Source organism: Ranitomeya imitator, chromosome 9 (genome assembly GCF_032444005.1).
Source record: "Ranitomeya imitator isolate aRanImi1 chromosome 9, aRanImi1.pri, whole genome shotgun sequence".
Taxonomy (NCBI): domain Eukaryota; kingdom Metazoa; phylum Chordata; class Amphibia; order Anura; family Dendrobatidae; genus Ranitomeya; species Ranitomeya imitator.
In genome coordinates, this window is record NC_091290.1 from 150,491,834 (window position 1) to 150,519,746 (window position 27,913).

Consider the following 27,913-nt stretch of genomic DNA (forward strand, 5'->3'; position numbering starts at 1 on the left):
TGCGGTTTTCCTGTGCGGTTCTCCCTGTGCGGTTCCCCCCGGCTCCAGCTGTGCCGTACTCCCATCCTCACCTGTCGGCGCTGTGCGGTTTTCCCTGTGCGGTCCTCCCCTGTGCGGTTTTCCTGTGCGGTCCTCCCTGTGCGGTTTTCCTGTGCGGTTTTCCTGTGCGGTACCCCCCGGCTCCAGCTGTGCCGTACTCCCATCCTCACCTGTCGGCGCTGTGCGGTTTTCCCTGTGCGGTCCTCCCCTGTGCGGTTTTCCCTGTGCGGTTCTCCCTGTTGGTTTCCCCTGTGCGGTCCTCCCCTGTGCGGTTTTCCTGTGCGGTCCTCCCTGTGCGGTTTTCCTGTGCGGTTCTCCCTGTGCGGTTCCCCCCGGCTCCAGCTGTGCCGTACTCCCATCCTCACCTGTCGGCGCTGTGTGGTGCCGGCCTCCGCCAGCAGGGGGCCCTCCTCTCCATCTCTCGGTTGCATCACGGATAATAGTGATTCCTCGTGACGTCGGTAAGAAGCGGAGATAAAACCGGAGCGGCGGGAGAGGAGGCGGCAGAGGGCGAGGACGGGTGTAGAGCGCACAGGGCCCCGCTCCCGGGAAGAGCCGCAGCACGAGGGGCCACGTGGAGGAAGCACCGAGGGTCCTGCGGAGGGAGCACCGCCAGTGAGCGGACATGTCGGGCGGCAGCCTGAAGCGCCGGCAGTCGGGCTCCTCGGGGCCGCAGGAGGAGGAGGCCAGCGAGAAGATGCTCCGGGAGAACGGCGCCGCGGCCCCGGGACAGGAGGCGGTAGAGCTGCAGCGCTCCATCACTCTGCTCAACGGCGTGGCCATCATCGTGGGCACCATCATCGGCTCCGGCATCTTCGTCACCCCGACCGGCGTGCTGCGGGAGGCGGGCTCCCCCGGGCTGTCGCTCTTGGTCTGGGCCGTGTGTGGCCTCTTCTCCATCGTGGGCGCTCTGTGCTATGCCGAGCTGGGCACGACCATCTCCAAGTCCGGGGGGGACTATGCCTATGTGCTGGAGGTGTACGGGCCGCTGCCCGCCTTCCTGAAGCTCTGGGTGGAGCTGCTCATCATCCGCCCGTCGTCCCAGTACATCGTGGCCCTGGTGTTCGCCACCTACCTGCTGAAGCCCGTCTTCCCCACCTGCCCGGTGCCCGACGACGCTGCCAAGCTGGTGGCCTGCCTGTGTGTCCGTGAGTACCGGGGTTCACGGGAGACTGACGGGGGAGTGTATCCCACTACAGTCACGGCGTGTCGGGGGACTGTATGCCTCCACGGACGCAGTGTGACGGAGGACTGTATCCCACTACAGTCACAGCATGACGGAGGACTGTATCCCACTACAGTCACGGCGTGACGGGGTGGCTGTATGCCTCCACGGACGCGGCGTGACGGGGTGGCTGTATGCCTCCACGGACGCGGCGTGACGGGGTGGCTGTATGCCTCCACGGACGCGGCGTGACGGGGTGGCTGTATGCCTCCACGGACGCGGCGTGACGGGGTGGCTGTATGCCTCCACGGACGCGGCGTGACGGGGTGGCTGTATGCCTCCACGGACGCGGCGTGACGGGGTGGCTGTATGCCTCCACGGACGCGGCGTGACGGGGTGGCTGTATGCCTCCACGGACGCGGCGTGACGGGGTGGCTGTATGCCTCCACGGACGCGGCGTGACGGGGTGGCTGTATGCCTCCACGGACGCGGCGTGACCTGATGGAAGGGCTGTGCCGCCTCATGTATAGGAACATACAGATACAATGTAATATCTAGGACTTGCCAGTATTCCATAAGCCCCGGACCACCCATCCAAAAATCCCACATTCATCTAATGTCACCAGGTGAACACGTACCAGACTGAACATGAGGGTCTTCACATGACACTGTGATCAGACTGTACAAAGCTGCTGCCACGTTACCGTGAATCCTCGGCCTAAAAGGTGCAGCGCACCAACCACCGCCGCAGGGGAGCGACCCGATGGCCTGCAGCCCCCAAGACTCCAGGCCACATCACCCCACAAGACCAGCAACAATGGCGGCCAGACGGCACCTATGAGTGGCGCGCACAGGAAACCTCACCTGCCACATGTTCTCAGACTGTGAACTGAGAAGAAAAATAAATACCCCCCCCCCCCCCCCCCAATTCTCCTGCTAATTTATGATCTACGATGTTTGGAAACTCACAACGGCCCAGACCCTCCGAAGTGCTGGATGAACGTCGCTGCCACCGACCATTATCCGTGATAGAAGAGGCCGCACTCCAGGGAACACTGCTGCGTTCATGTAATTACCAGTGCTGAGCCCACCAGAAACGCGCCAGTGTTCCCATCTGTGGACTAATGATTAGGAAATCTTATTCCTGGAGATTGGCCTCTTCTACCACATATTCATCCTGCGGAGGCTCCGGAGGGTCTGGGCAACTACAGCTAGCATTCTTATTTTTTTGTCCTGCCAAAAATCATATCCAATTTTATAATTGTCAGGAAGGGGCAACCTGTTGTCAGCGTTCCTAGTCTGAGAACATGTGGAAGGTGAGGGTTTTTTTTAGTGTCCTTTCACTTTTTCTGTTATGTAGCTGCCATTGTTATTTTTGGGGTGCTGTGACCTGGAGTTATGGGGGCTGTGGGGCACATGGCGCTGCACCCTTTAGGTTAGGAACCCACTGAGAAGCTTCACCGTCCTACAGTCTGATCAGGAGCTTACACCAAGAATCTCCTGTTAAGGTTTGTAAATTTGCCTGGCAACATTATATCAATGTGTGATACTTTTTGGGGGGATGTGTGGTGCGGGGCTTTCTCTACAACTATGGTATGTTGCATATAGAACTGTATACACACTATCCACAGGTGGCATCGTATAGGACTGTACATGCCTCCCGTAGATAGTCACGTATAGGACTGTATACGCCTCCCGTAGATAGTCACGTATAGGACTGTATACGCCTCCCGTAGATAGTCACGTATAGGACTGTACATGCCTCCCGTAGATAGTCACGTATAGGACTGTATACGCCTCCCGTAGATAGTCACGTATAGGACTGTATACGCCTCCCGTAGATAGTCACGTATAGGACTGTATACGCCTCCCGTAGATAGTCACGTATAGGACTGTACATGCCTCCCGTAGATAGTCACGTATAGGACTGTATACGCCTCCCGTAGATAGTCACGTATAGGACTGTATACGCCTCCCGTAGATAGTCACGTATAGGACTGTGTACGCCTCCGGTAGATAGTCACGTATAGGACTGTATACGCCTCCCGTAGATAGTCACGTATAGGACTGTATACGCCTCCCGTAGATAGTCACGTATAGGACTGTATACGCCTCCCGTAGATAGTCACGTATAGGACTGTATACGCCTCCCGTAGATAGTCACGTATAGGACTGTATACGCCTCCCGTAGATAGTCACGTATAGGACTGTATACGCCTCCCGTAGATAGTCACGTATAGGACTGTACACGCCTCCCGTAGATAGTCACGTATAGGACTGTATACGCCTCCCGTAGATAGTCACGTATAGGACTGTATACGCCTCCCGTAGATAGTCACGTATAGGACTGTATACGCCTCCCGTAGATAGTCACGTATAGGACTGTATACGCCTCCCGTAGATAGTCACGTATAGGACTGTATACGCCTCCCGTAGATAGTCACGTATAGGACTGTATACGCCTCCCGTAGATAGTCACGTATAGGACTGTATACGCCTCCCGTAGATAGTCACGTATAGGACTGTATACGCCTCCCGTAGATAGTCACGTATAGGACTGTATACGCCTCCCGTAGATAGTCACGTATAGGACTGTATACGCCTCCCGTAGATAGTCACGTATAGGACTGTATACGCCTCCCGTAGATAGTCACGTATAGGACTGTATACGCCTCCTGTATATAAAATGTCACGTATAGGACTGTATACGCCTCCTGTATATAAAATGTCACGTATAGGACTGTATACGCCTCCCTTAGACTATTAAGGGTGTTTTCCTGTGCTGCTCCTTTTAGCGCAGTCTTGCCCGGTTGCTCGATCTCCCTGCATAGTGTCATCATACCCGGCGGTTACTCCAGCACATGGCGGCTGCGGCTCCGCCCTCCATTCATTCTTTCATTCATTCCTCGTTGCATCATGCACCACATGGCGTCACACACCGCGGCCTCTCGTATACCGCACATTACTCCTGGTGTCGCCTGCTTCCTATTGTTAGAGGCTGTCCGCACACAGGAGAACATGTCCACCCTGAAGGCAGGGCTGCATATAGGCAGCGATTAACCCTCTAGTCTTCTGATATTTCCTTCTTATAAAGATGGTGAGGGTCCTGACAGTGATGGCACAACATCAAGCTCCGACCCGGTGTCTGCCGTGCCCAGAGCCCCCGCTGTGGACCCCATAGACGCCATATGCCGGAGCTCTAATAATCCCTATGTAAACAGATGACTGCTGCGTGAACTTTATTACACCCTTCAGTGAAGAACAAGTTCTGCCGGGAGCCTGAGGGCGAAATGTCAGATAATCGTCTAATCGTCTGTCGAGCCGCTCTTGTGACCGACCATAGCAATAGGGGGCGGCTCAGGAAGGGGGGCGCCCGCATCTAGAGATAAAAATGAGTGCAAATCCCCACTGTACATGTGCAGGTAATGGGCCACGTGAAGGGTTAACATGTGGCATATAAAGGCTTCGCCTGCGTCATCCGCCGAGGTTTGTGTGCCAAATCTGGAGTATTCCCAGGAAGGAGAGCGTCAGCGGGCGTGAAGCTGCGTCCCCCGCACCGGCGGCCATATTGGAATCTGCGCCAATAATCCTATCTAGTTGTATCAAAATCCTATAGTTACAGAAGCCGGAACTTCAGAAGGTTCCATGTTGGAAGTCGGCTCCCGTTTTCCCAGAGGTCGGGGTGTGGGATTGTCATTCCTTAGACACGAGGGTTCATCCTATTCACATGCGGACCCTCTGCCAGACACTGGAGTCCAAGCCCCCCGTTCTCCAGATTTATGGCGGTCCTCTATGGAGGCAGGTCCCTCTCAGTGCGTATTTGCCGCTGGTTCTTCCTCTCCCGCAGAAGTTCTGCTACATTGTGATTCTTAGAATGTTGGTATATCCGGGGTACTAAAATCCATACAGGTTTTTCACTCATGTCGCTGAAATCCATTCAGTAGAATGTTTATATCTTTTCCTCCCTACTTGCTGGCAATGAATGGAAACCTTTAATGTCCATATCCCTACGGCTCTAGGACTGACTGCTACGTGTTACCTGCCCTGATACATTGTAACAGAACTATCCGTTATAGCTAAACAGTAATGGCTTCATTCACTGACCGCAAGCGGTGGGAATGGAAAAACGGAAACAATGGACTGATCTATTTGCGCTTTTTTTTTTTTTTCTCCTGTTTTTGATTTTGTGATCACTTGTTTGGTTCGTTGTTGTTGGCAAAGGTTTTTTTTCTTTTCCAGATGTTTACAATGGATTCATCAATTCAGACTTCTAGAAAAAAGGAATATTTTTGCACGATTGCATCCCAGTCCCATTTTTTTTTTTTTTTTTTCCCTTTTTGGAAGAACATGTAATTTTCTGCTCTAAAAGGGAACAAAAAATTACAGCAGAAAAAAAAAAATTATATATTAAATTTTATTTATTTTTTTTGGTTTATAAACCACATGAGCAATTTTTTGAAGAATTTGGCCAACACCCAGCAACAAATAGTATAAGAAAAAAAAAAAAAAAGCAAAGCGACATGATGGATAAAGTGGCCAGTGATGAACCAGCCCAGAGTCTGTTAGTTGTAGAAGTTTCCATGATCCGGTTTGTTTGGCCAGCCTCGGTCACCTTCGCTCTTTCAGGACGTGGCGCTGTCCAGACACGGTCAGATAAAGCCGTCCTTGCATTACCGAGCCGGGCAGTCATACATTCCAGAACGTGCGGCTCCTCGCTATGTACACAAGGAGCGGAGTGTAAGATCCCAGTGATCCCGGATGCAGGATCTGATAAAGAGCCGCAGCACCAGCCCCGTGTAGGGGGAGATCTGTATTTTCAGCAGTTTTTCGCCACTTACTGTATTCCCATTCTTCACCATTCCTGCACTACTTGTTCATGGCAAGCTGATCTGAACAAGCAGAGCTGCAGTGTAAAGCATGGAGGAGCTTCCTTTAGAATGACCCGGATAACGTGGCGAAGCCGGGACTGACAATCAAACCTGTGCTGTGATAGAGCAGGGCTGCAGTATAAAGCAAGGCGGGAAAGATGGCTGGAGCCTGACTGTAGAATGGGGGAATATCAGATCATGTTGTCGGTGTGGGCAGCAGGATAGGACAGTGCTTTGCACCCGTTTTCCGGGATTTCAGGTTGATTTTCCGCCACCGTGGGGAAAGTCGCTGGGCGCCCCTCACTAACTGCTCGCAGGAGGAAGCTCCGTACCGGCCAGATAACACAACGGGACCTTTGTGCTGATCCCATTGAATGGATCGACCGCACGGCGTAGCACGGCAGCGGCGGCAGAAAACTGCACAGGCGTTATTAGTGGCTCCTACAGGAGCAGAGGCTGATCGGGGGGATGGTGGGGCATCTGATGCCGGGGTCTTGTGGTGTGAGGTGCGGGCCACGGCCATACAACCAGACTTATGTGAGCTGATTAACGGTCTCTGGCAGGTCCAGCTATAGAAACACAGGTGGTAATCCGGCAAGATTAACTATTTGACATGGGCTACATAAAACAACATTGTACTGATCACATCCCCTTTAGTAGAAAGCTCGGACCTCCCAGGTGCTTCTTCTGATCACCCTTATACTGCCCCTTTAATCACTGGTCCTCCCCTCCTGCAGGCCTTATGTATACTACAGGATCGGCCGTATCATCCGTCCATACTCGATTCTTCCGGATCAATGTCACATGTAATATTGCATCAGTGATACGTTGTTTCCCGCCCGCAGCATCACGTTACCCAATGACTTCCTGATCCCGAGATGTTTCCACCACGTGTGATATCGTACAATGCTGAGTGTCGTCCTACTTGTGTATTACAGTGCTGCTGACGGCGATCAACTGCTACAGTGTGAAAGCGGCTACGAGGGTGCAAGATGTGTTCGCTGCTGCCAAGCTGCTCGCCCTGTGTCTGATCATCATCCTGGGATTCATACAGCTGGGCAGAGGTGAGCGGGATGTTTACCCGGGTATTACACTCTCCTCATAATTACACTAATTACTTTATTATACGGTGTACATACACTACTGATCCTGAGTTACATCCTGTATTATATCCCAGAGCTGCACTCACTATTCTGCTGGTGCAGTCAGTGTACATACATTACATTACTGATCCTGAGTTACCTCCTGTATTATACTCCAGAGCTGCACTCACTATTCTGCTGGTGCAGTCACTGTACATACATTACATTACTGATCCTGAGTTACCTCCTGTATTATACTCCAGAGCTGCACTCACTATTCTGCTGGTGCAGTCACTGTGTACATACATTACATTACTGATCCTGAGTTACATCCTGTATTATATCCCAGAGCTGCACTCACTATTCTGCTGGTGCAGTCAGTGTACATACATTACATTACTGATCCTGAGTTACCTCCTGTATTATACTCCAGAGCTGCACTCACTATTCTGCTGGTGCAGTCACTGTGTACATACATTACATTACTGATCCTGAGTTACCTCCTGTATTATACCCCAGAGCTGCACTCACTATTCTGCTGGTGCAGTCACTGTGTACATACATTACATTACTGATCCTGAATTACTTCCTGTATTATACTCCAGAGCTGCACTCACTATTCTGCTGGTGCAGTCACTGTGTACATACATTACATTACTGATCCTGAGTTACCTCCTGTATTATACCCCAGAGCTGCACTCACTATTCTGCTGGTGCAGTCACTGTGTACATACATTACATTACTGATCCTGAATTACACCTGTATTATACCCCAGAGCTGCACTCACTATTCTGCTGGTGCAGTCACTGTGTACATACATTACATTACTGATCCTGAGCTACATCCTGTATTATACTCCAGAGCTGCACTCACTATTCTGCTGGTGCAGTCACTGTGTACATACATTACATTACTGATCCTGAGTTACATCCTGTATTATACCCCAGAGCTGCACTCACTATTCTGCTGGTGCAGTCACTGTGTACATACATTACATTACTGATCCTGAGTTAACTCCTGTATTATACCCCAGAGCTGCACTCACTATTCTGCTGGTGCAGTCACTGTGTACATACATTACATTACTGATCCTGAGTTACCTCCTGTATTATACCCCAGAGCTGCACTCACTATTCTGCTGGTGCAGTCACTGTGTACATACATTACATTACTGATCCTGAATTACTTCCTGTATTATACTCCAGAGCTGCACTCACTATTCTGCTGGTGCAGTCACTGTGTACATACATTACATTACTGATCCTGACTTACACCTGTATTATACCCCAGAGCTGCACTCACTATTCTGCTGGTGCAGTCACTGTGTACATACATTACATTACTGATCCTGAGTTACATCCTGTATTATACCCCAGAGCTGCACTCACTATTCTGCTGGTGCAGTCACTGTGTACATACATTACATTACTGATCCTGAGTTACATCCTGTATTATACCCCAGAGCTGCACTCACTATTCTGCTGGTGCAGTCACTGTGTACATACATTACATTACTGATCCTGAGCTACATCCTGTATTATACTCCAGAGCTGCACTCACTATTCTGCTGGTGCAGTCACTGTGTACATACATTACATTACTGATCCTGAGTTACATCCTGTATTATAACCCAGAGCTGCACTCACTATTCTGCTGGTGCAGTCACTGTGTACATACATTACATTACTGATCCTGAGTTACCTCCTGTATTATACTCAAAAGCTGCACTCACTATTCTGCTGGTGCAGTCACTGTGTACATACATTACATTACTGATCCTGGGTTACATCCTGTATTATACTCCAGAGCTGCGCTCACTACTGAGTTCTCCATGCTGACGGTTTCCAGTAGACAGCCGCTCTGGGTTGTAATGTAAGCCGTCGCCATCCAAGGGATGTCTGGACGTCCAGGAAATCTGATGGAGATTAGCCTGTGATTAGTTTTGCTGGAGTTATGAATGATTTGTCGGATCAGGGGTCTCGTCTCCCCCCTCTGTGCCGCTATCACAGGAGTAGAAGTTCTGGGCTGGAATTAATATGATAAGGCCGCTGCTCGCCTCATCAGAAAATCTCACCCTAAGAGGATTACCGCCAAATCCCGCTTGTTTTGCAGGCTTTGTACCTAAGGCGCCCTGTCTGCCGGGTGTTGTGCCCGCCGCTTACACTGTTTATCTAATTGGTCTGAGCTCGGCGTCCGGGAACCGAGAGGAAAGCCACAAAACAAATGAGTCTATCCCATATACTGCGCCCTGTGCTGGGGCAGAGGAGGGCGCCACATGGGACTTGGCAGATACAGTGTCAGTTCTAGCAGAAGAGGAGTGATACAAACACGTAGGAAATGGGCTTCAAAATTGGCGCAATCATAAGTGGCAGCTGTGTAAGTGCGCAGGCGCTCCACGGTGAAGGCCTCGGCGCACAGCTCTCCTCTTAGTAGATGGTATCAGTATATATGGGGGGGGGGACGCGGTTAAGACCTCAGTGCACAGCACTCCTCTTAGTTTATGGTTCCAATATATTGGGGGGGACACGGTGAAGGCCTCAGTGCACAGGACTCCTCTTAGTTTATGGTTCCAATATATTGGGGGGGACACGGTGAAGGCCTCAGTGCACAGGACTCCTCTTAGTTTATGGTCCTGATGTATTGGGGGGGGGGGGGATGCGGTGAAGGCCTCAGTGCACAGCACTCCTCTTAGTTTATGGTCCTGATGTATTGGGGGGGGGGGGTGGAATGCGGTGAAGGCCTCAGTGCACAGCACTCCTCTTAGTTTATGGTCCTGATGTATTGGGGGGGGGGGGGGGGGGGGAAATGCGGTGAAGGCCTCAGTGCACAGCACTCCTTAGTTTAAGGTCCTGATGTATTGGGGGGGGTGGGGGTGGAATGCGGTGAAGGCCTCAGTGCACAGCACTCCTCTTAGTTTATGGTCCTGATGTATTGGGGGGGGGGGGGGGGGGGGGGGAATGCGGTGAAGGCCTCAGTGCACAGCACTCCTCTTAGTTTAAGGTCCTGATGTATTGGGGGGGGGGGGTGGAATGCGGTGAAGGCCTCAGTGCACAGCACTCCTCTTAGTTTATGGTCCTGATGTATTGGGGGGGGGGGGGGTGGAATGCGGTGAAGGCCTCAGTGCACAGCACTCCTCTTAGTTTAAGGTCCTGATGTATTGGGGGGGGGGGGGGGGTAGGATGCGGTGAAGGCCTCAGTGCACAGCACTCCTCTTAGTTTATGGTCCTGATGTATTGGGGGGGGGGGGGGTGGAATGCGGTGAAGGCCTCAGTGCACAGCACTCCTCTTAGTTTATGGTCCTGATGTATTGGGGGGGGGAATGCGGTGAAGGCCTCAGTGCACAGCACTCCTCTTAGTTTAAGGTCCTGATGTATTGGGGGGGGGGGGGGTGGAATGCGGTGAAGGCCTCAGTGCACAGCACTCCTCTTAGTTTATGGTCCTGATGTATTGGGGGGGGGGGGGGTGGAATGCGGTGAAGGCCTCAGTGCACAGCACTCCTCTTAGTTTAAGGTCCTGATGTATTGGGGGGGGGGGGGTGGAATGCGGTGAAGGCCTCAGTGCACAGCACTCCTCTTAGTTTATGGTCCTGATGTATTGGGGGGGGGGGGTGGAATGCGGTGAAGGCCTCAGTGCACAGCACTCCTCTTAGTTTAAGGTCCTGATGTATTGGGGGGGGGGGTGGAATGCGGTGAAGGCCTCAGTGCACAGCACTCCTCTTAGTTTATGGTCTTGATGTATTGGGGGGGGGGGGGTGGAATGCGGTGAAGGCCTCAGTGCACAGCACTCCTCTTAGTTTATGGTCCTGATGTATTGGGGGGGGGGGGAATGCGGTGAAGGCCTCAGTGCACAGCACTCCTCTTAGTTTATGGTCCTGATGTATTGGGGGGGGGGGGAATGCGGTGAAGGCCTCAGTGCACAGCACTCCTCTTAGTTTAAGGTCCTGATGTATTGGGGGGGGGGGGGGGGAAATGCGGTGAAGGCCTCAGTGCACAGCACTCCTCTTAGTTTATGGTCCTGATGTATTGGGGGGAATGCGGTGAAGGCCTCAGTGCACAGCACTCCTCTTAGTTTATGGTCTTGATGTATTGGGGGGGGGGGGGGGGGAAATGCGGTGAAGGCCTCAGTGCACAGCACTCCTCTTAGTTTATGGTCTTGATGTATTGGGGGGGGGGGGGGGAAATGCAGTGAAGGCCTCAGTGCACAGCACTCCTCTTAGTTTATGGTCCTGATGTATTGGGGGGAATGCGGTGAAGGCCTCAGTGCACAGCACTCCTCTTAGTTTATGGTCCTGATGTATTGGGGGGGGGGGGGGGGTGGAATGCGGTGAAGGCCTCAGTGCACAGCACTCCTCTTAGTTTATGGTCCTGATGTATTGGGGGGGGGGGGGGGGGAATGCGGTGAAGGCCTCAGTGCACAGCACTCCTCTTAGTTTATGGTCCTGATGTATTGGGGGGAATGCGGTGAAGGCCTCAGTGCACAGCACTCCTCTTAGTTTATGGTCCCGATATATTGGGGGGGACACGGTGAAGGCCTCAGTGCACAGCACTCCTCTTAGTTTATGGTCCCGATATATGGGGGAATTTCACAGAAGAAAGAATAAATATTTGGGGTAACTTCTACTCAGTTCACAGAGGGAATCCCCAAATGAATTTTTTTATTAAAAAACAACCTTTATTTAACTAATTGTTAAAAGAACTAATACGTGCACTTAAAAACCATCACCAAAACACTAACCTCCCACAGAAAAGGCCAGGACGGTGCCAAGCCCTGTACTCGCTGAATATGCCCTACCTGCCTGCGGAGGTTGGCACCCTATGTCCTGCGCAGTGGCGCCCCCGCTCCTCGTCGGCTCTCCCTGCTATCTCTATTAAGGCCCTGTTGGGATAGGGGATAGAAATGCTCAGACACACACAGTGCCCAAATGGAAAAAATTCTAATCGATGTAGATAGTAGTAGAGATCTGTGCCACTATCTAACTAAAACTATTGCTATCTATCTATCCTGTGTCCCTACTGTCTCATGTTGGAGCTAAAGATATACTTGTTGGAGGCTGATAGAGAGTAAGGTGCTTATTTATAAGGAACAACGACCATACACATATGTCTTCAATTGATTTTGTATACACTGGAAATGTACAGTGGGGTGCTATCCAGATGGTGTGAGAAAACATCTACTGTGATACTCAGTCATACCTCAAGTAGCCGTACATCATATCAGGCACCAGGATAGGTAAAAAGATGGGAGTTCAATATACTTCCAGCATAAGATAAATACTGCTCAATATCAGTATCGTAGATATAAATTCAATACACCACCATTATGAGATCATTGCTGATAAATATCAGTCTCATAACTAAGGCTAGTAGCAGATGTCACACTAGCACAATCATAACCCCAGAATAAACCAGATCATTAGAGGACATCCGTCTGGTTTATTCTGGGGTTATGATTGTGCTAGTGTGACATCTGCTACTAGCCTTATAGCCAAAGTATATTGAACTCCCATCTTTTTACCTATCCTGGTGCCTGATATGATGTACGGCTACTTGAGGTATGACTGAGTATCACAGTAGATGTTTTCTCACACCATCTGGATAGCACCCCACTGTACATTTCCAGTGTATACAAAATCAATTGAAGACATATATATGTGTATGGTCGTTGTTCCTTATAAATAAGCACTGAAGCACCTTACTCTCTATCAGCCTCCAACAACTACGGTATATCTTTAGCTCCAACATGAGACAGTAGGGACACAGGATGGATAGATAGCAATAGTTTTAGTTAGATAGTGGCACAGATCTCTACATCGATTAGAATTTTTTCCATTTGGGCACTGTGTGTCTGAGCATTTCTATCCCCTATCCCAACAGGGCCTTAATAGAGATAGCAGGGAGAGCCGACGAGGAGCGGGGGCGCCACTGCGCAGGACATAGGGTGCCAACCTCCGCAGGCAGGTAGGGCATATTCAGTGAGTACAGGGCTTGGCACCGTCCTGGCCTTTTCTGTGGGAGGTTAGTGTTTTGGTGATGGTTTTTAAGTGCACGTATAAGTTCTTTTAACAATTAGTTAAATAAAGGTTGTTTTTTAATAAAAATTTCATTTGGGGATTCCCTCTGTGAACTGATATACGGGTGGGACGCGGTGAAGACCTCAGTGCACAGCACTCCTCTTAGTTGATGGTCCTGATATATGGGGGGACGCGGTGAAGGCCTCAGTGCACAACACTCCTCTTAGTTGATGGTCCTGGTATATGGGGGGGGGGACGCGGTGAAGGCCTCAGTGCACAGCACTCCTCTTAGTTGATGGTCCTGGTATATGGGGGGGGACGCGGTGAAGGCCTCAGTGCACAGCACTCCTCTTAGTTGATGGTCCTGATATATGGGGGGACGCGGTGAAGGCCTCAGTGCACAGCACTCCTCTTAGTTGATGGTCCTGGTATATGGGGGGGGACGCGGTGAAGGCCTCAGTGCACAGCACTCCTCTTAGTTGATGGTCCTGATATATGGGGGGACGCGGTGAAGGCCTCAGTGCACAGCACTCCTCTTAGTTGATGGTCCTGATATATGGGGGGACACGGTGAAGGCCTCAGTGCACAGGACTCCTCTTAGTTGATGGTCCTGGTATATGGGGGGGGGACATGGTGAAGGCCTCAGTGCACAGGACTCCTCTTAGTTGATGGTCCTGGTATATGGGGGGGGACGCGGTGAAGGCCTCAGTGCACAGGACTCCTCTTAGTTGATGGTCCTGGTATATGGGGGGGGGGACACGGTGAAGGCCTCAGTGCACAGGACTCCTCTTAGTTGATGGTCCTGGTATATGGGGGGGGGGGACGCGGTGAAGGCCTCAGTGCACAGGACTCCTCTTAATTGATGGTCCTGGTATATGGGGGGACGCGGTGAAGGCCTCAGTGCACAGGACTCCTCTTAGTTGATGGTCCTGGTATATGGGGGGACGCGGTGAAGGCTTCAGTGCACAGGACTCCTCTTAGTTGATGGTCCTGGTATATGGGGGGGGACGCGGTGAAGGCCTCAGTGCACAGCACTCCTCTTAGTTGATGGTCCTGGTATATGGGGGGACGCGGTGAAGACCTCAGTGCACAGGACTCCTCTTAGTTGATGGTCCTGGTATATGGGGGGACGCGGTGAAGACCTCAGTGCACAGGACTCCTCTTAGTTGATGGTCCTGGTATATGGGGGGGGGGGACGCGGTGAAGGCCTCAGTGCACAGGACTCCTCTTAATTGATGGTCCTGGTATATGGGGGGACGCGGTGAAGGCCTCAGTGCACAGGACTCCTCTTAGTTGATGGTCCTGGTATATGGGGGGACGCGGTGAAGGCCTCAGTGCACAGGACTCCTCTTAGTTCATGGTCCTGGTATATGGGGGGACGCGGTGAAGGCCTCAGTGCACAGCACTCCTCTTAGTTGATGGTCCTGGTATATGGGGGGACGCGGTGAAGGCCTCAGTGCACAGCACTCCTCTTAGTTTATGGTCCTGGTATATGGGGGGACACGGTGAAGGCCTCAGTGCACAGCACTCCTCTTAGTTGATGGTCCTGATATATGGGGGGACGCGGTGAAGGCTTCAGTGCACAGCACTCCTCTTAGTTTATGGTCCTGGTATATGGGGGGACGCGGTGAAGACCTCAGTGCACAGGACTCCTCTTAGTTGATGGTCCTGGTATATGGGGGGACGCGGTGAAGGCCTCAGTGCACAGGACTCCTCTTAGTTGATGGTCCTGGTATATGGGGGGACGCGGTGAAGGCCTCAGTGCACAGGACTCCTCTTAGTTGATGGTCCTGGTATATGGGGGGACGCGGTGAAGGCCTCAGTGCACAGGACTCCTCTTAGTTGATGGTCCTGGTATATGGGGGGACGCGGTGAAGGCCTCAGTGCACAGCACTCCTCTTAGTTGATGGTCCTGATATATGGGGGGACACGGTGAAGGCTTCAGTGCACAGCACTCCTCTTAGTTGATGGTCCTGGTATATGGGGGGGGACGCGGTGAAGGCCTCAGTGCACAGCACTCCTCTTAGTTGATGGTCCTGGTATATGGGGGGGGACGCGGTGAAGGCCTCAGTGCACAGCACTCCTCTTAGTTGATGGTCCTGGTATATGGGGGGGGACGCGGTGAAGGCCTCAGTGCACAGCACTCCTCTTAGTTGATGGTCCTGGTATATGGGGGGGGACGCGGTGAAGGCCTCAGTGCACAGCACTCCTCTTAGTTGATGGTCCTGGTATATGGGGGGGGACGCGGTGAAGGCCTCAGTGCACAGCACTCCTCTTAGTTGATGGTCCTGGTATATGGGGGGACGCGGTGAAGGTCTCAGTGCACAGCACTCTTCTTAGTTTATGGTCCCGATTATATGGGAGGATGCGGTGACTCCTCTTGTGCAGGACTAGGTCGCAGACCTCATCTCGGGAGTTGTAGATTAGATTTACAAACCTCAAAGTGGCTGAAACTCTGATATTTGCATTTTGGAGCTGGAAAAAGACGACAAACCAGTGTATATATAATAGATGGCGACCAGCCAAGGACGTCCTCGCTGTAGTGCTGTACCAGCATTAGGAGGGAGGGTCGATAACCAATGTGTTTAAAGAGAAATAAAAAAAAATAATAATGATGCGATTATTAGACCTACAGGAGATGGCTGGCTCGTGTGACAACCAGTCTGTTGTGAAGTTGTCGGGCCGCACTGCTCTCTGGGCTATAGACTTGTTGGAGACGTCCGTCCTCCCCCGTGACTCGTCTATTGCATGCTGGGAGTTGTAGTTGTGCAATAGTTGAATTCCGCCAGTTACTGATGTAAAGTCTGGAGGTGGCTGCCATTACCCCTCGGTGTGTTGCCCACAGTGAAATGTCTGCTCTCCACGGTACAGCGAGGACAGGGCAGCTGAGGAAGCAGTGTGGCCCCTTATCCAGCGTGCCGTCTGCTGGTATCTGCGCCCTCAGCTCCTCGCCTGTACAGTGTCCTCTTATCTGCCGCCCACATGTTATAGCAGGCGCCCATGTTATAGCGGTGCTTTCTGCACAGCCGGGGCCCATCCCGCACTCCGCTTGTATCCGCTGTTCTCATCAGCTGATGTTGGGCCACACAGAGCCCAGACCTCACACCTATCATGGAGAATGAGGGCCCCCAACATCGGGGTCTTTCCAAGAATAGCTGGAGCCATTGTATCTGCAGAGGAGCGACTCCATATTTCGGTCTATGGAGGAGAATGTGGGGGGCACATGCTTTTCTCTGTATTAATGTCTATGGATGGAGGGCAGGGAAGCCCCCTTTTTTTTTTTTTTTTTTTTTTTTCCCCCCATATTGTGGCATTAAGGGGCCTTTCAATCATCCAGAACCCTGTGTCCCCCGTCCTTACGTATAGATATTTTGCCTATGGGGCCATGGCGCCTCTGTGACCGCTCATGCAGTGGATTGGGCCGGGACATTGTAATATATAGGACTGTGAGGAGTAGGTGTATACGGCGGAGCGTGTAATATAGGACTGTGAGGACTAGGTGTATACGGCGGAGCGTGTAATATATATATAGGACTGTGGGGACTAGGTGTATACGGCGGAGCGTGTAATATATAGGACTGGGGACTAGGTGTATACGGCGGAGCGTGTAATATATAGGACTGTGGGGACTAGGTGTATACGGCGGAGCGTGTAATATATAGGACTGAGGAGTAGGTGTATACGGCGGAGCGTGTAATATATAGGACTGTGGGGACTAGGTGTATACGGCGGAGCGTGTAATATATAGGACTGTGGGGACTAGGTGTATACGGCGGAGCGTGTAATATATAGGACTGTGGGGACTAGGTGTATACGGCGGAGCGTGTAATATATAGGACTGTGGGGACTAGGTGTATACGGCGGAGCGTGTAATATATAGGACTGTGAGGACTAGGTGTATACGGCGGAGCGTGTAATATATAGGACTGTGAGGACTAGGTGTATACGGCGGAGCGTGTAATATAGGACTGGGGACTAGGTGTACACGGCGGAGCGTGTAATATATAGGACTGTGAGGACTAGGTGTATACGGCGGAGCGTGTAATATATAGGACTGTGAGGAGTAGGTGTATACGGCGGAGCGTGTAATATATAGGACTGGGGACTAGGTGTATACGGCGGAGCGTGTAATATAGGACTGTGAGGACTAGGTGTATACGGCGGAGCGTGTAATATAGGACTGTGGGGACTAGGTGTATACGGTGTGTGTGTGTGTGTGTGTGTGTGTGTGTGTGTGTAAAACATGTATATGTAATTTATTTTTTCCATTAATGCTAGTTTCTTTGATTCCTTGTAGGGGACATCAGTAATCTGGACCCGGCCCACGCCTTTGATAACACCAGCCAGGATGTTGGTAAATGGGTGCTGGCGTTGTACAGCGGGCTTTTCGCTTATGGAGGATGGTACGTAGACTAATACCATAATGATCGGATCACATCAGTGATTGATTCATTGCTGACTGTTTCCTTTTATTCTCCCTGCAGGAATTACTTGAACTTTGTCACAGAAGAAATGATAGAACCGTACAAGTAAGTGCCCCCTCGGCTCTCGCTGCCCCTGTAGGGAGATTAGGCTTTGGAGACATTGCTGCATCGCTTCTGATTGGTCGTTCTTCTTTTTGTCATTTAATGAAGTGTTTTGTGTTTGCAGGAACCTACCTCGCGCCATCATCATCTCTCTGCCCATCGTCACCGTGGTTTACGTCCTCACCAACCTGGCCTACTTCACCACTCTGACGCCGGAGCAGATGCTGACCTCGGAGGCCGTGGCCGTGGTACGTGACTGCGGCCGCTAAGTATCAGAAGTCGCGGGGACGTACAAATGAATGCAGATTTCTTGTAACTTACAGGAATGTGATATTTTGCAGCAGAAGCTTCATTTATCACACCAGTCTCGCTGGGATTTCCTCTTATTGTCACCACCCACCCCAGTGTCGGGGGCCTGTACTTACAGCTGATACTATACTGTTACAATGTCTCGTGCCTCTGTTACATTATCACTTTGGTTTTTCCTCCAGGATTTTGGGAACTACCACTTAGGAGTCATGGCCTGGATCATTCCCGTCTTTGTGGGCTTGTCATGCTTCGGATCTGTGAACGGGTCTCTGTTTACATCTTCCAGGTAATCAAAGTTCTGAAGACGAAACTCGACCGGACACGGATCCACAACTGATTAATACATTTATGTAACGGGACATGAGGAGATCACGTTCTGTCAAAGCAAAGGGAAACCGACCTGATGATCATCATTCTACTGATCATGGGTCGCTACGACAGCCCCCCGGCCGCATGCTGCGCCTGTTATTACACAGCTCCTTTGAATCCCAAGTTAAAAAAAAAACAACAAAAAACATCTCGCCCATTAAAAATACATGTGGTATTGCCACTTTAAGAAAAGTACAATCTGTCAAAAAATAATTAACCTGATCAGTGGACAGAGAAAAAAAAAATAAACAATGCCATCATCAGGTTGTGTTTTTTTTTTTGGTCCCTGCAATTCTACAAGAAATGCTGTAGGAAGCGATCACAATGTCACATCTAGATCAAATTGATATAAATAAAAAGTCATCTCACCCTGCAAGCAATAAGCTCTCATATGTATAAGTGTGAGGAACAATAAAAAGGTCTGGGAAGGGGAGGGGGAAAAAATTAATAATGCCAAAACACAAAACTGGCTGTGTCGTGAAGGGGTTAATCGTAGTGCGACTGATGGAAAAGCCGCAATCCATCCCCGTGTCCATCTCTCTCCCCAGGTTGTTCTTTGTTGGAGCCAGAGAAGGACATCTCCCCTCCCTCCTGTCCATGATCCACCCCCGGCTGCTCACGCCGATGCCGTCGCTCATCTTCACGGTGCGTTCCTTCTACAGTTATCATTTGTAAGACTTAATATCGTATAGAGGTTCCTGCATCCTTCTCTTATGTAGCGAGGAATCACTCTCGGAGATGGAGAACAGAAAGGATTCTCTGGCTTCATGTGATTGGATCTCTCTGCCATTACTGTTACATTGTATCCAGACGTTCCGCACTTCAGACTGATACATTGTACCCACTGTGATCCTGACATTCTGCACTTCAGACTCATACATTGTACCCACTGTGATCCTGACGTTCTGCACTTCAGACTGATACATTGTATCCGGTGTGATCCTGACGTTCTGCTCTTCAGACTGATACATTGTATCCGCTGTGATCCTGACGTTCTGCTCTTCACACTGATGCATTGTATCCGCTGTGATCCCGACTTTCTGCACTTCAGACTGATACATTGTACCCGGTGTGATCCCGACATTCTGCTCTTCAGACTGATACATTGTATCCGCTGTGATCCTGACGTTCTGCACTTCAGACTGATACATTGTATCCGCTGTGATCCTGACGTTCTGCACTTCAGACTGATACATTGTATCCGCTGTGATCCCGACTTTCTGCTCTTCAGACTGATACATTGTACCCGGTGTGATCCCGACATTCTGCTCTTCAGACTGATACATTGTATCCGCTGTGATCCTGACGTTCTGCACTTCAGACTGATACATTGTATCCGCTGTGATCCTGACGTTCTGCACTTCAGACTGATACATTGTATCCGCTGTGATCCCGACTTTCTGCACTTCAGACTGATACATTGTATCCGCTGTGATCCCGACTTTCTGCACTTCAGACTGGTACATTGTATCCGGTGTGATCCCGACATTCTGCTCTTCAGACTGATACATTGTATCCGCTGTGATCCTGACGTTCTGCTCTTCAGACTGATACATTGTATCCGGTGTGATCCTGACGTTCTGCTCTTCAGACTGATACATTGTATCCGCTGTGATCCTGACGTTCTGCTCTTCAGACTGATACATTGTATCCGCTGTGATCCTGACGTTCTGCTCTTCAGACTGGTACATTGTATCCGGTGTGATCCTGACGTTCTGCTCTTCAGACTGATACATTGTATCCGCTGTGATCCCGACTTTCTGCTCTTCAGACTGATACATTGTATCCGCTGTGATCCTGACGTTCTGCTCTTCAGACTGATACATTGTATCCGGTGTGATCCCGACATTCTGCTCTTCAGACTGGTACATTGTATCCGCTGTGATCCTGACGTTCTGCTCTTCAGACTGATACATTGTATCCGCTGTGATCCTGACGTTCTGCTCTTCAGACTGATACACTGTTCCTAAGATCCGGACTGTATAGAGATTTGCATTGATCTTGCAGATTTTCTCCACTGGATACAATTGTAACAAACGCTCAGCAGTGAGCAGGATTAGATCTCTGCAGGTTCCCATTTGCTGACAGTAAGCAAAGATTTGGATTTCACCATGTATTAGGAAGTTGCAGAACTTCTCCTTACAAGTCGGGGTACAGATTTGGGGCTGATATTTGGGGTCTTTGCAGCGTTCTTCTGATGTGATGGATGAGGCCGCTGAGCACACTGTGTCCTGGGCATGGGGCCGTCAGCTGCTGAACACATGATCTCACTGTTATTTGGCAGATGTAGCGAGAGGGATCTGTCCATTATGAGAGCGTCTCACACAAAATCTGGATTTATAAGTCCAAGTTCTTCTCTGTCCGGTAACAGATGCTTGCCCACAATCCCAAACGGCCCCAGCTTTCCACAGACCCTGAACAGCACATAACCCTGCATTACTATTACTCGCTGTGCACGTGTCCTCGCTGCCTGAGTTCTGTTCTTCCATTATGTTTATGACCCCAGTATTGTAGGTGACTAGTACTGAGATCTGCAGGACCACCGTCCACATCGGTGCCCAGGAATTGAGTGTTAGTTTGGGTTGAGGAAGTTCATCGGTCTGTCTGTAAAGTAGTACTGGCCAGTGCGCCAGACCAGAATCCTGCAAATCTTCTTACTCAACCCTAATCCTTCCCCTCCCTGTTTCACCCCGTCCTTCTTTCTCCCCGCAGTGCGCCATGACGCTGCTCTATGCCTTCTCCAACGACATCTTTTCCGTCATCAACTTCTTCAGCTTCTTTAACTGGCTGTGTGTGGCGATGGCGATCATCGGGATGATGTGGCTCCGATACAAGAAGCCAGAACTGGAGCGACCCATCAAGGTAAGGAACCCAAAAAAATTTAAAAAGGCAGAAGTAATAAATATAATAGGGCTTGTCCTAACTGTCAGGATAACATATTGAACAGTGCCATTGTGTGCGCCAGGATGTCTGTAAGGGCTGAATGCGGTGATTCTACTGTAATACCGCCATATAGACTACACTTACACAATTTGAATAATTTCTGCACAATTTGGACAATTTAGGTGTCCATACGGCAACCTTTCTTTGATGGGACCCTGACCATTACTATCGGAGAAAGTCGCTGTAGCTGATGGGACCCCGGAGTCTGCCACTTTATGCATTAAGAACCTCCATTTTAGAAGTTTCTTCTTTATGGCGGTATTTCAGTACAGTGGTCACTTAATCAATGTTTCCCTACACGGCACTTTGGGTGCTGGTAGATTTAGGTTTTTTTGTTGTTGTTTTTTTTCCTGATCACAGGATCAGTGACTACTTGCTCATTGTTGAGGGTCACACCAATGGGACTCCCCACACTGGTTTATAGACTGGGGCTCTAAAATGCCTTGGACACCGCTCCATTCATCTATGAGACTGCCGGAGATGGCTGAGCGCTGTACCAGGATATCTAGAACAGTCTCATAGACAAGTATAGGAAAGGTGCAGACATGGCCACGCTTCATTCTGGCAGGGTCTTCAGACCCTGGATCTCTGGATTGCCAGCGATCCCAGTAAGTTATGACCTGCTCTTCATGAAGATTTGCCATTGGTAGGCATTGTGTACGGGAGCCCTGGTGCTTGTATTATATCCGCTGTCTGTACTTGCAGGATTCGTTAAGTCGGTGCAATTACCAGTCACTCCCATTAAGCTAATGGCAGGCTGTCTGTCTGGCAGTCAGCGACTAGCGGGGGAGGGGTGTGCAGCCTGTAGGGACCTGAGCGCTTCTGCACAATTAAGTCAATAAAAGGTGAAGTGAAGCCATTAAATCGCGTTAAACCTCGGGAATTCCTCATCTTCCTGCAGACAATACTGTGGCCTGGAGGCAGGTTTTATATCCACGGCTCGGATAATGCCGCCGCCGCTGCGGGGTAACGGAGCAGTGACCGAGCCAGATCCGTCCATTTCATGATGGCGAGATAAATGACGCCTGCCTGCGGCACAGATGTAAAGTGCGGGCAGTGACCTGTACCCCTGGTATCTGCCTCCGATACTCCCGAAGACCCCCACAGTGGTAAACACCAACACGCAGGTTTCAGCTCCCGGGACTGCAAAACTTTTGCAACTTTACAATAAACTGAAAATGAATCTGGCTTTTTTTTGTGCCAGATTCTAAAACATTAAGTACACAGGTTCATGAATTTTGTACAAAATAAAAAAAAAAACAAACAACTTTATGTTCTGCCTTTAGTTTACCTTTACAGCAAAAAGGCGAATGATCCATAACAATGTAACATTGGCACAAAAAATAAATGGTTCTAGTTGAAAGAATAAAGAAAGCCAATCATAAATGTGGCCGAGACTCCATTAGAAGGTTCCAGACTCATTCTGCAGGGACTAAGCAGAGCGCAGGCTGGCCTGTACAGCAGTCAGTGCACACGGGGGGCTGTGGAGGACCCTCATTGTGCTATATATAGGGGATCGCTCATGACCTTGTTATGGGCACGGCACCTGTTGGCTGCAGGAGCGATGCCAGATCGGTGTCATCTAATAATCTCTTCCCATAATAACAGGAGATTTATGGAATTGTTCTATAGCGATTCCCTGATCTAATCTAATACTAAAAAAACCAATGGGCAGAGAGCAGCGAGGGTGAAGTGTCCCCTGAGGCCGCAGACGGGTACAATGGCCTCAACACCGGACTCGCTGCGCTACTTTCATCTCAGCTGGATCCAGTTTAAGAGTCGACTTTTCCTGCCGCCTCGTATTAATGTTATGAATTAGTTGAGATGAGTGCGGGGGTTAGTTCTCAATATGGCTCCTCTTCCGCACTTTTTTTATTTTGCTCATTGTTCTTAAATTTCCTGGAGAAATTCACCCGCTGAGGACCGAGGCTGTTCACACACAGCACGAAGCCTGAAAACACCGATCAGGAAAGACCGGAACAGGACAGCGGCCCAACCATACATTACTGATCCTGTATTATACCCCAGAGCTGCACTCACTATTCTGCTGGTGCAGTCACTGTGTACATACATTACATCACTGATCCTGAGTTACATCCTGTATTATACCCCAGAGCTGCACTCACTATTCTGCTGGTGCAGTCACTGTGTACATACATTACATTACTGATCCTGAGTTACATCCTGTATTATACCCCAGAGCTGCACTCACTATTCTGCTGGTGCAGTCACTGTGTACATACATTACATTACTGATCCTGAGTTACATCCTGTATTATACCCCAGAGCTGCACTCACTATTCTGCTGGTGTAGTCACTGTGTACATACATTACTGATCCTGAGTTACATCCTGTATTATACCCCAGAGCTGCACTCACTATTCTGCTGGTACAGTCGCTGTGTACATACATTACATTACTGATCCTGAGTTACATCCTGTATTATACCCCAGAGCTGCACTCACTATTCTGCTGGTGCAGTCACTGTGTACATACATTACATTACTGATCCTGAGTTACATCCTGTATTATACTCCAGAGCTGCACTCACTATTCTGCTGGTGCAGTCACTGTGTACATACATTACATTACTGATCCTGAGTTACCTCCTGTATTATACTCCAGAGCTGCACTCACTACTCTGCTGGTGCAGTCACTGTGTACATATATTACTGATCCTGAGTTACCTCCTGTATTATACCCCAGAGCTGCACTTACTATTCTGCTGGTGCAGTCACTGTGTGCATACATTACATTACTGATCCTGAGTAACCTCCTGTATTATACCCCAGAGCTGCACTCACTATTCTGCTGGTGCAGTCACTGTGTACATACATTACATTACTGATCCTGAGTTACCTCCTGTATTATACCCCAGAGCTGCACTCACTATTCTGCTGGTGCAGTCACTGTGTACATACATTACATTACTGATCCTGAGCTACATCCTGTATTATACCCCAGAGCTGCACTCACTATTCTGCTGGTGCAGTCACTGTGTACATACATTACATTACTGATCCTGAGTTACCTCCTGTATTATACTCCAGAGCTGCACTCACTACTCTGCTGGTGCAGTCACTGTGTACATATATTACTGATCCTGAGTTACCTCCTGTATTATACCCCAGAGCTGCACTCACTATTCTGCTGGTGAAGTCACTGTGTACATACATTACATTACTGATCCTGAGTTACATCCTGTATTATACTCCAGAGCTGCACTCACTATTCTGCTGGTGCAGTCACTGTGTACATACATTACTGATCCTGAGTTACCTCCTGTATTATACCACAGAGCTGCACTCACTACTCTGCTGGTGCAGGCATGGAGTATATTGCAGGCTGTAGATCCTGTGTACACAATGATTGGGGGTGTCCTGACTTTTGATTCGCTCAGACCTAATCTAACTCGTTGTCTTTTCTTCCCATTCTAGCTGAATCTCTCGCTCCCCATCTTCTTCATCCTCGCCTGTGTCTTCCTCATCGTTGTGTCTTTTTACATGACCCCTGTTGAATGTGGGATCGGTTTTGTCATCATATTATCGGGGGTCCCTGTTTACTACTTTGGGGTCTGGTGGCAGAACAAGCCTGACTGGTTACAGCAGTCTATACGTAAGTATCTTGTGTCGGATTCTTTGTGACTTTCTTTATTTTTAACTCTCCGCTTGCTGTCGGTGAATGGGAGCCGCTACCCATAGGCTGATAACCCCAAACCTACAGTACGTCACAGCGGAGGCCTCTCCTCACAAACATCTTTCCTACAAAGTATCAGTGACGTTTAGAAAGTATCAGTTTGCGTCCAGACTCCGTGCTTCTGTAACAAACCCTCAGCTGTGAGATTTCTTCCCATCTGAAATGTTCCTGTGTACTGACAGCAGAAGCGCCGAGTGTTAGAACTGGATCCTTCCCGGACTACAGATCTGGCTCCGTCTCGGCATCTCCTGGTGGCTTCAGACTAATGAAGTGTTTTTTTTTTTTATTTCCTGTAGATTCCTCGACAGTCTTGTTACAGAAAATGATGGAGGTGGTCCCCAACGAATCCTAGACCCCCGGTGACTGCTATCACGCACAAAGAAGGCGGCAGTACTAAAGGAGCCGATACAGATTTACAAACAGAACCATCAACCCAGAGTCTTACTGGGGCCGAGATTCCCCCAATCCAGACTGGATGCCCCCTTCTGTCCCACCTCCATGGTATATGCAGCTTCTTATCAAACCCTTGACCTCTGACCTTGCCGCTATTGGGGGGAGTCATCTAATTTTTTTTTTTTTAATAAATAAAACTTGGTTACCTCAGAAGGAAAAGGGGCCGCAGAGACCCCCAAAAAGCTGACAACAAGATCCTCCTCTCCTGCAGCCTCATTTCTGGCTCATTATACCTTGGACTCGCTGGACCAGAACCACTGACCCGGCCCGTAGACAGAAAACTACCTTTTTTTTTTTTTTTTCCCTTGAAAACCAGAACTGATGACCTGTTTTATACTGTTACCGCGCAGCCTGGCTGGGCGCCCCGCGTGCACAGGACCGGCAGCCTCTAGCGCCCCTCGCAGGCTGCAGTATAAACTCTCCACTGATACAAACTTACAAATATATATTTTTTTTCTAAAGGTTTTTAGACTTTGTTGCATAGAGAATAGCAATCTCTGTAGTTGTAGCACTTAATGCCCGATGTCGCGGACACTGTCCTCATATGGAGGGGCTGGGAGTGACCGGAGCCCCGGCCCAAAATCCGCACCCCTGGCACTCAGCCATTGCGCCTGGAGTGTTATGTTTATTCCCCAAAATATGGGAACGTTCCTCTCATCTTCTGTTTTCCAGTGGAAGTGACCTATTCGGCTTTACCGTAATGTCTGCAGCCCCCCATATGCAGGTCCGCAGCCCCCCGACATGCAGTACAGTCTTGTGTTTAGAGTTTTACTTTATATTTTATTATTTAGATACTAATTTAAATTTATTTACTTTTTAGAAAATTATTTAATTTATTCCTGTAGCGCTTAACGTGTAATATTCTATACCATTGACTATGCAGGTGTGTTAAAGGGCCGCTCCGCCTCTGAACGTCTGCAGAATCCTTAGTCATGATCTCACACTCCACTCACATCAAGAGCTGCACTCACACTTCTGCTGTAGTGCATTGTGGAAGATGTCGTTTTTTACAAAGTCTCAGAACGCAGTGTAAGGGAGTGTCGCTGCAGCTCTGGGTGTGACTGGAGCAGCAGACCTCAGGTCAGTGCAGATATTTGCAGAAACCTTTATGTGCCCCCCTTTGATTATCGGCACAGGATTTTTGCAGCATCCACAACACTCCAGGTTCTAGTATTCCGGACACTTGACTTTTATAACTTGAATTAACCCCTTGTAGGAGTCTCCTAACGACGTCACGTGTCCATGGCGAGAATTTTCTTTGTTGTTCACATTGTCTTATTATATCCATTTATTTTACTTCTTGTTAATGTAACAGATTCATTTCCTATTTTGCTTTTTTTTTTTTTTGTCCTTGGTTTTTGTAGCCCCCCCACCCTGCTCTCAATGTAATAATTTAAAGGGCCAGTGACCTGTATTTCCCAGTGTCCGACCGACCGCTGGTCAGTGTCTTTATGGTGTTGGATAGAATTTTTTTTTTTTTTTAATCTGTTCTACCCAGTGAATATTGATGTCGTATACGCGGTGGATGGAGACTGTCTGCTGTGTATGTTACCGCCTCATAAGTTGAGCAAATGTTAGTAACAAATGAAGGTGATCCTCCACCCCGCGCAGTGGCTGTGTGATGTTGCTTTGATCCGTTAGACTAATAATTTTTTTTTTTTTTTTTACACTATTATGTGCCAATGACAATTGATATAGCACAATACACGCCGCTGGCAGACACTGACCGGTCTCTACATCACTGGCTATAACAATGAAGTTAGCGGAATAGTGGGAGGGGCTTGAATCTGTATGGTCAGCCAATCCTGCCTACAACTCTCCCTAACCCCGCCCCTGCGGAGCGGTGTCTAGAATAGTAATTTAGATGACATCGCATCATACAAGTGACCAGTCTTTTTTTTATGAAGTGCTCCTTTTAATGTAAAGGGGTTGAACCCCCAAATGGCGCCAGTCATGCTCTTCCCCCTTGTAACCCATCCCACATTTTGATACAGCCGGGGTATTTTTACCCTTTTATCCCTCTTTCGGGACCATTCTCTTCTTGTTTTTTTTTTTTTTACAATTGTGGTTTTTACACTGTTCTGTGTATCGTGCGGCCATTAGAGGTCCTGGCGCTCGTTCTAGTTTCTACCTAGATTAAACGATATTAGTTTTGTTTTTTGTTTTTTTTTCCATTTTTGTAAAATCCTTTTTGAGGCCTTTGCAGTATTCTCGCTAGAGCTGGATGTAGAGTTACAAGAGTTTTTTTTTTTTTTTTTTTAATTTTATTTTGTGCTTTTTCCTTTTTTGTTTTTTTTTCTTTTCTGTTCCCTTGAATAAAGTTGACCACTAGAATTAATTCCTAGTGTCCGTGTCTTGTATCTGGGTGGAAGTTCTTTGTTCTGCATGTGGCAGTGATTATATCCGGGAAGAAGTTCTGCGCAAGCAAACGCCACGGAAATGCCCCCCCAGT

General features: G+C 49.3%; 1 protein-coding gene across 1 annotated transcript; it reads left to right on the forward strand.

The window, feature by feature from the left end:
- The first annotated feature begins 512 nt into the window (after window positions 1-512).
- On the forward strand, window positions 513-27,799 carry SLC7A5 (solute carrier family 7 member 5). Its single transcript, XM_069739406.1, has 10 exons — window positions 513-1,187; window positions 7,011-7,136; window positions 17,463-17,568; window positions 17,650-17,694; window positions 17,816-17,939; window positions 18,183-18,286; window positions 18,918-19,014; window positions 21,082-21,231; window positions 24,750-24,927; window positions 25,305-27,799. The coding sequence occupies exons 1-10, from the start codon at window positions 665-667 to the stop codon at window positions 25,358-25,360; spliced, it is 1,509 nt and encodes a 502-aa protein (XP_069595507.1). The 5' UTR covers window positions 513-664; the 3' UTR covers window positions 25,361-27,799.
- Window positions 27,800-27,913: the final 114 nt, after the last annotated feature.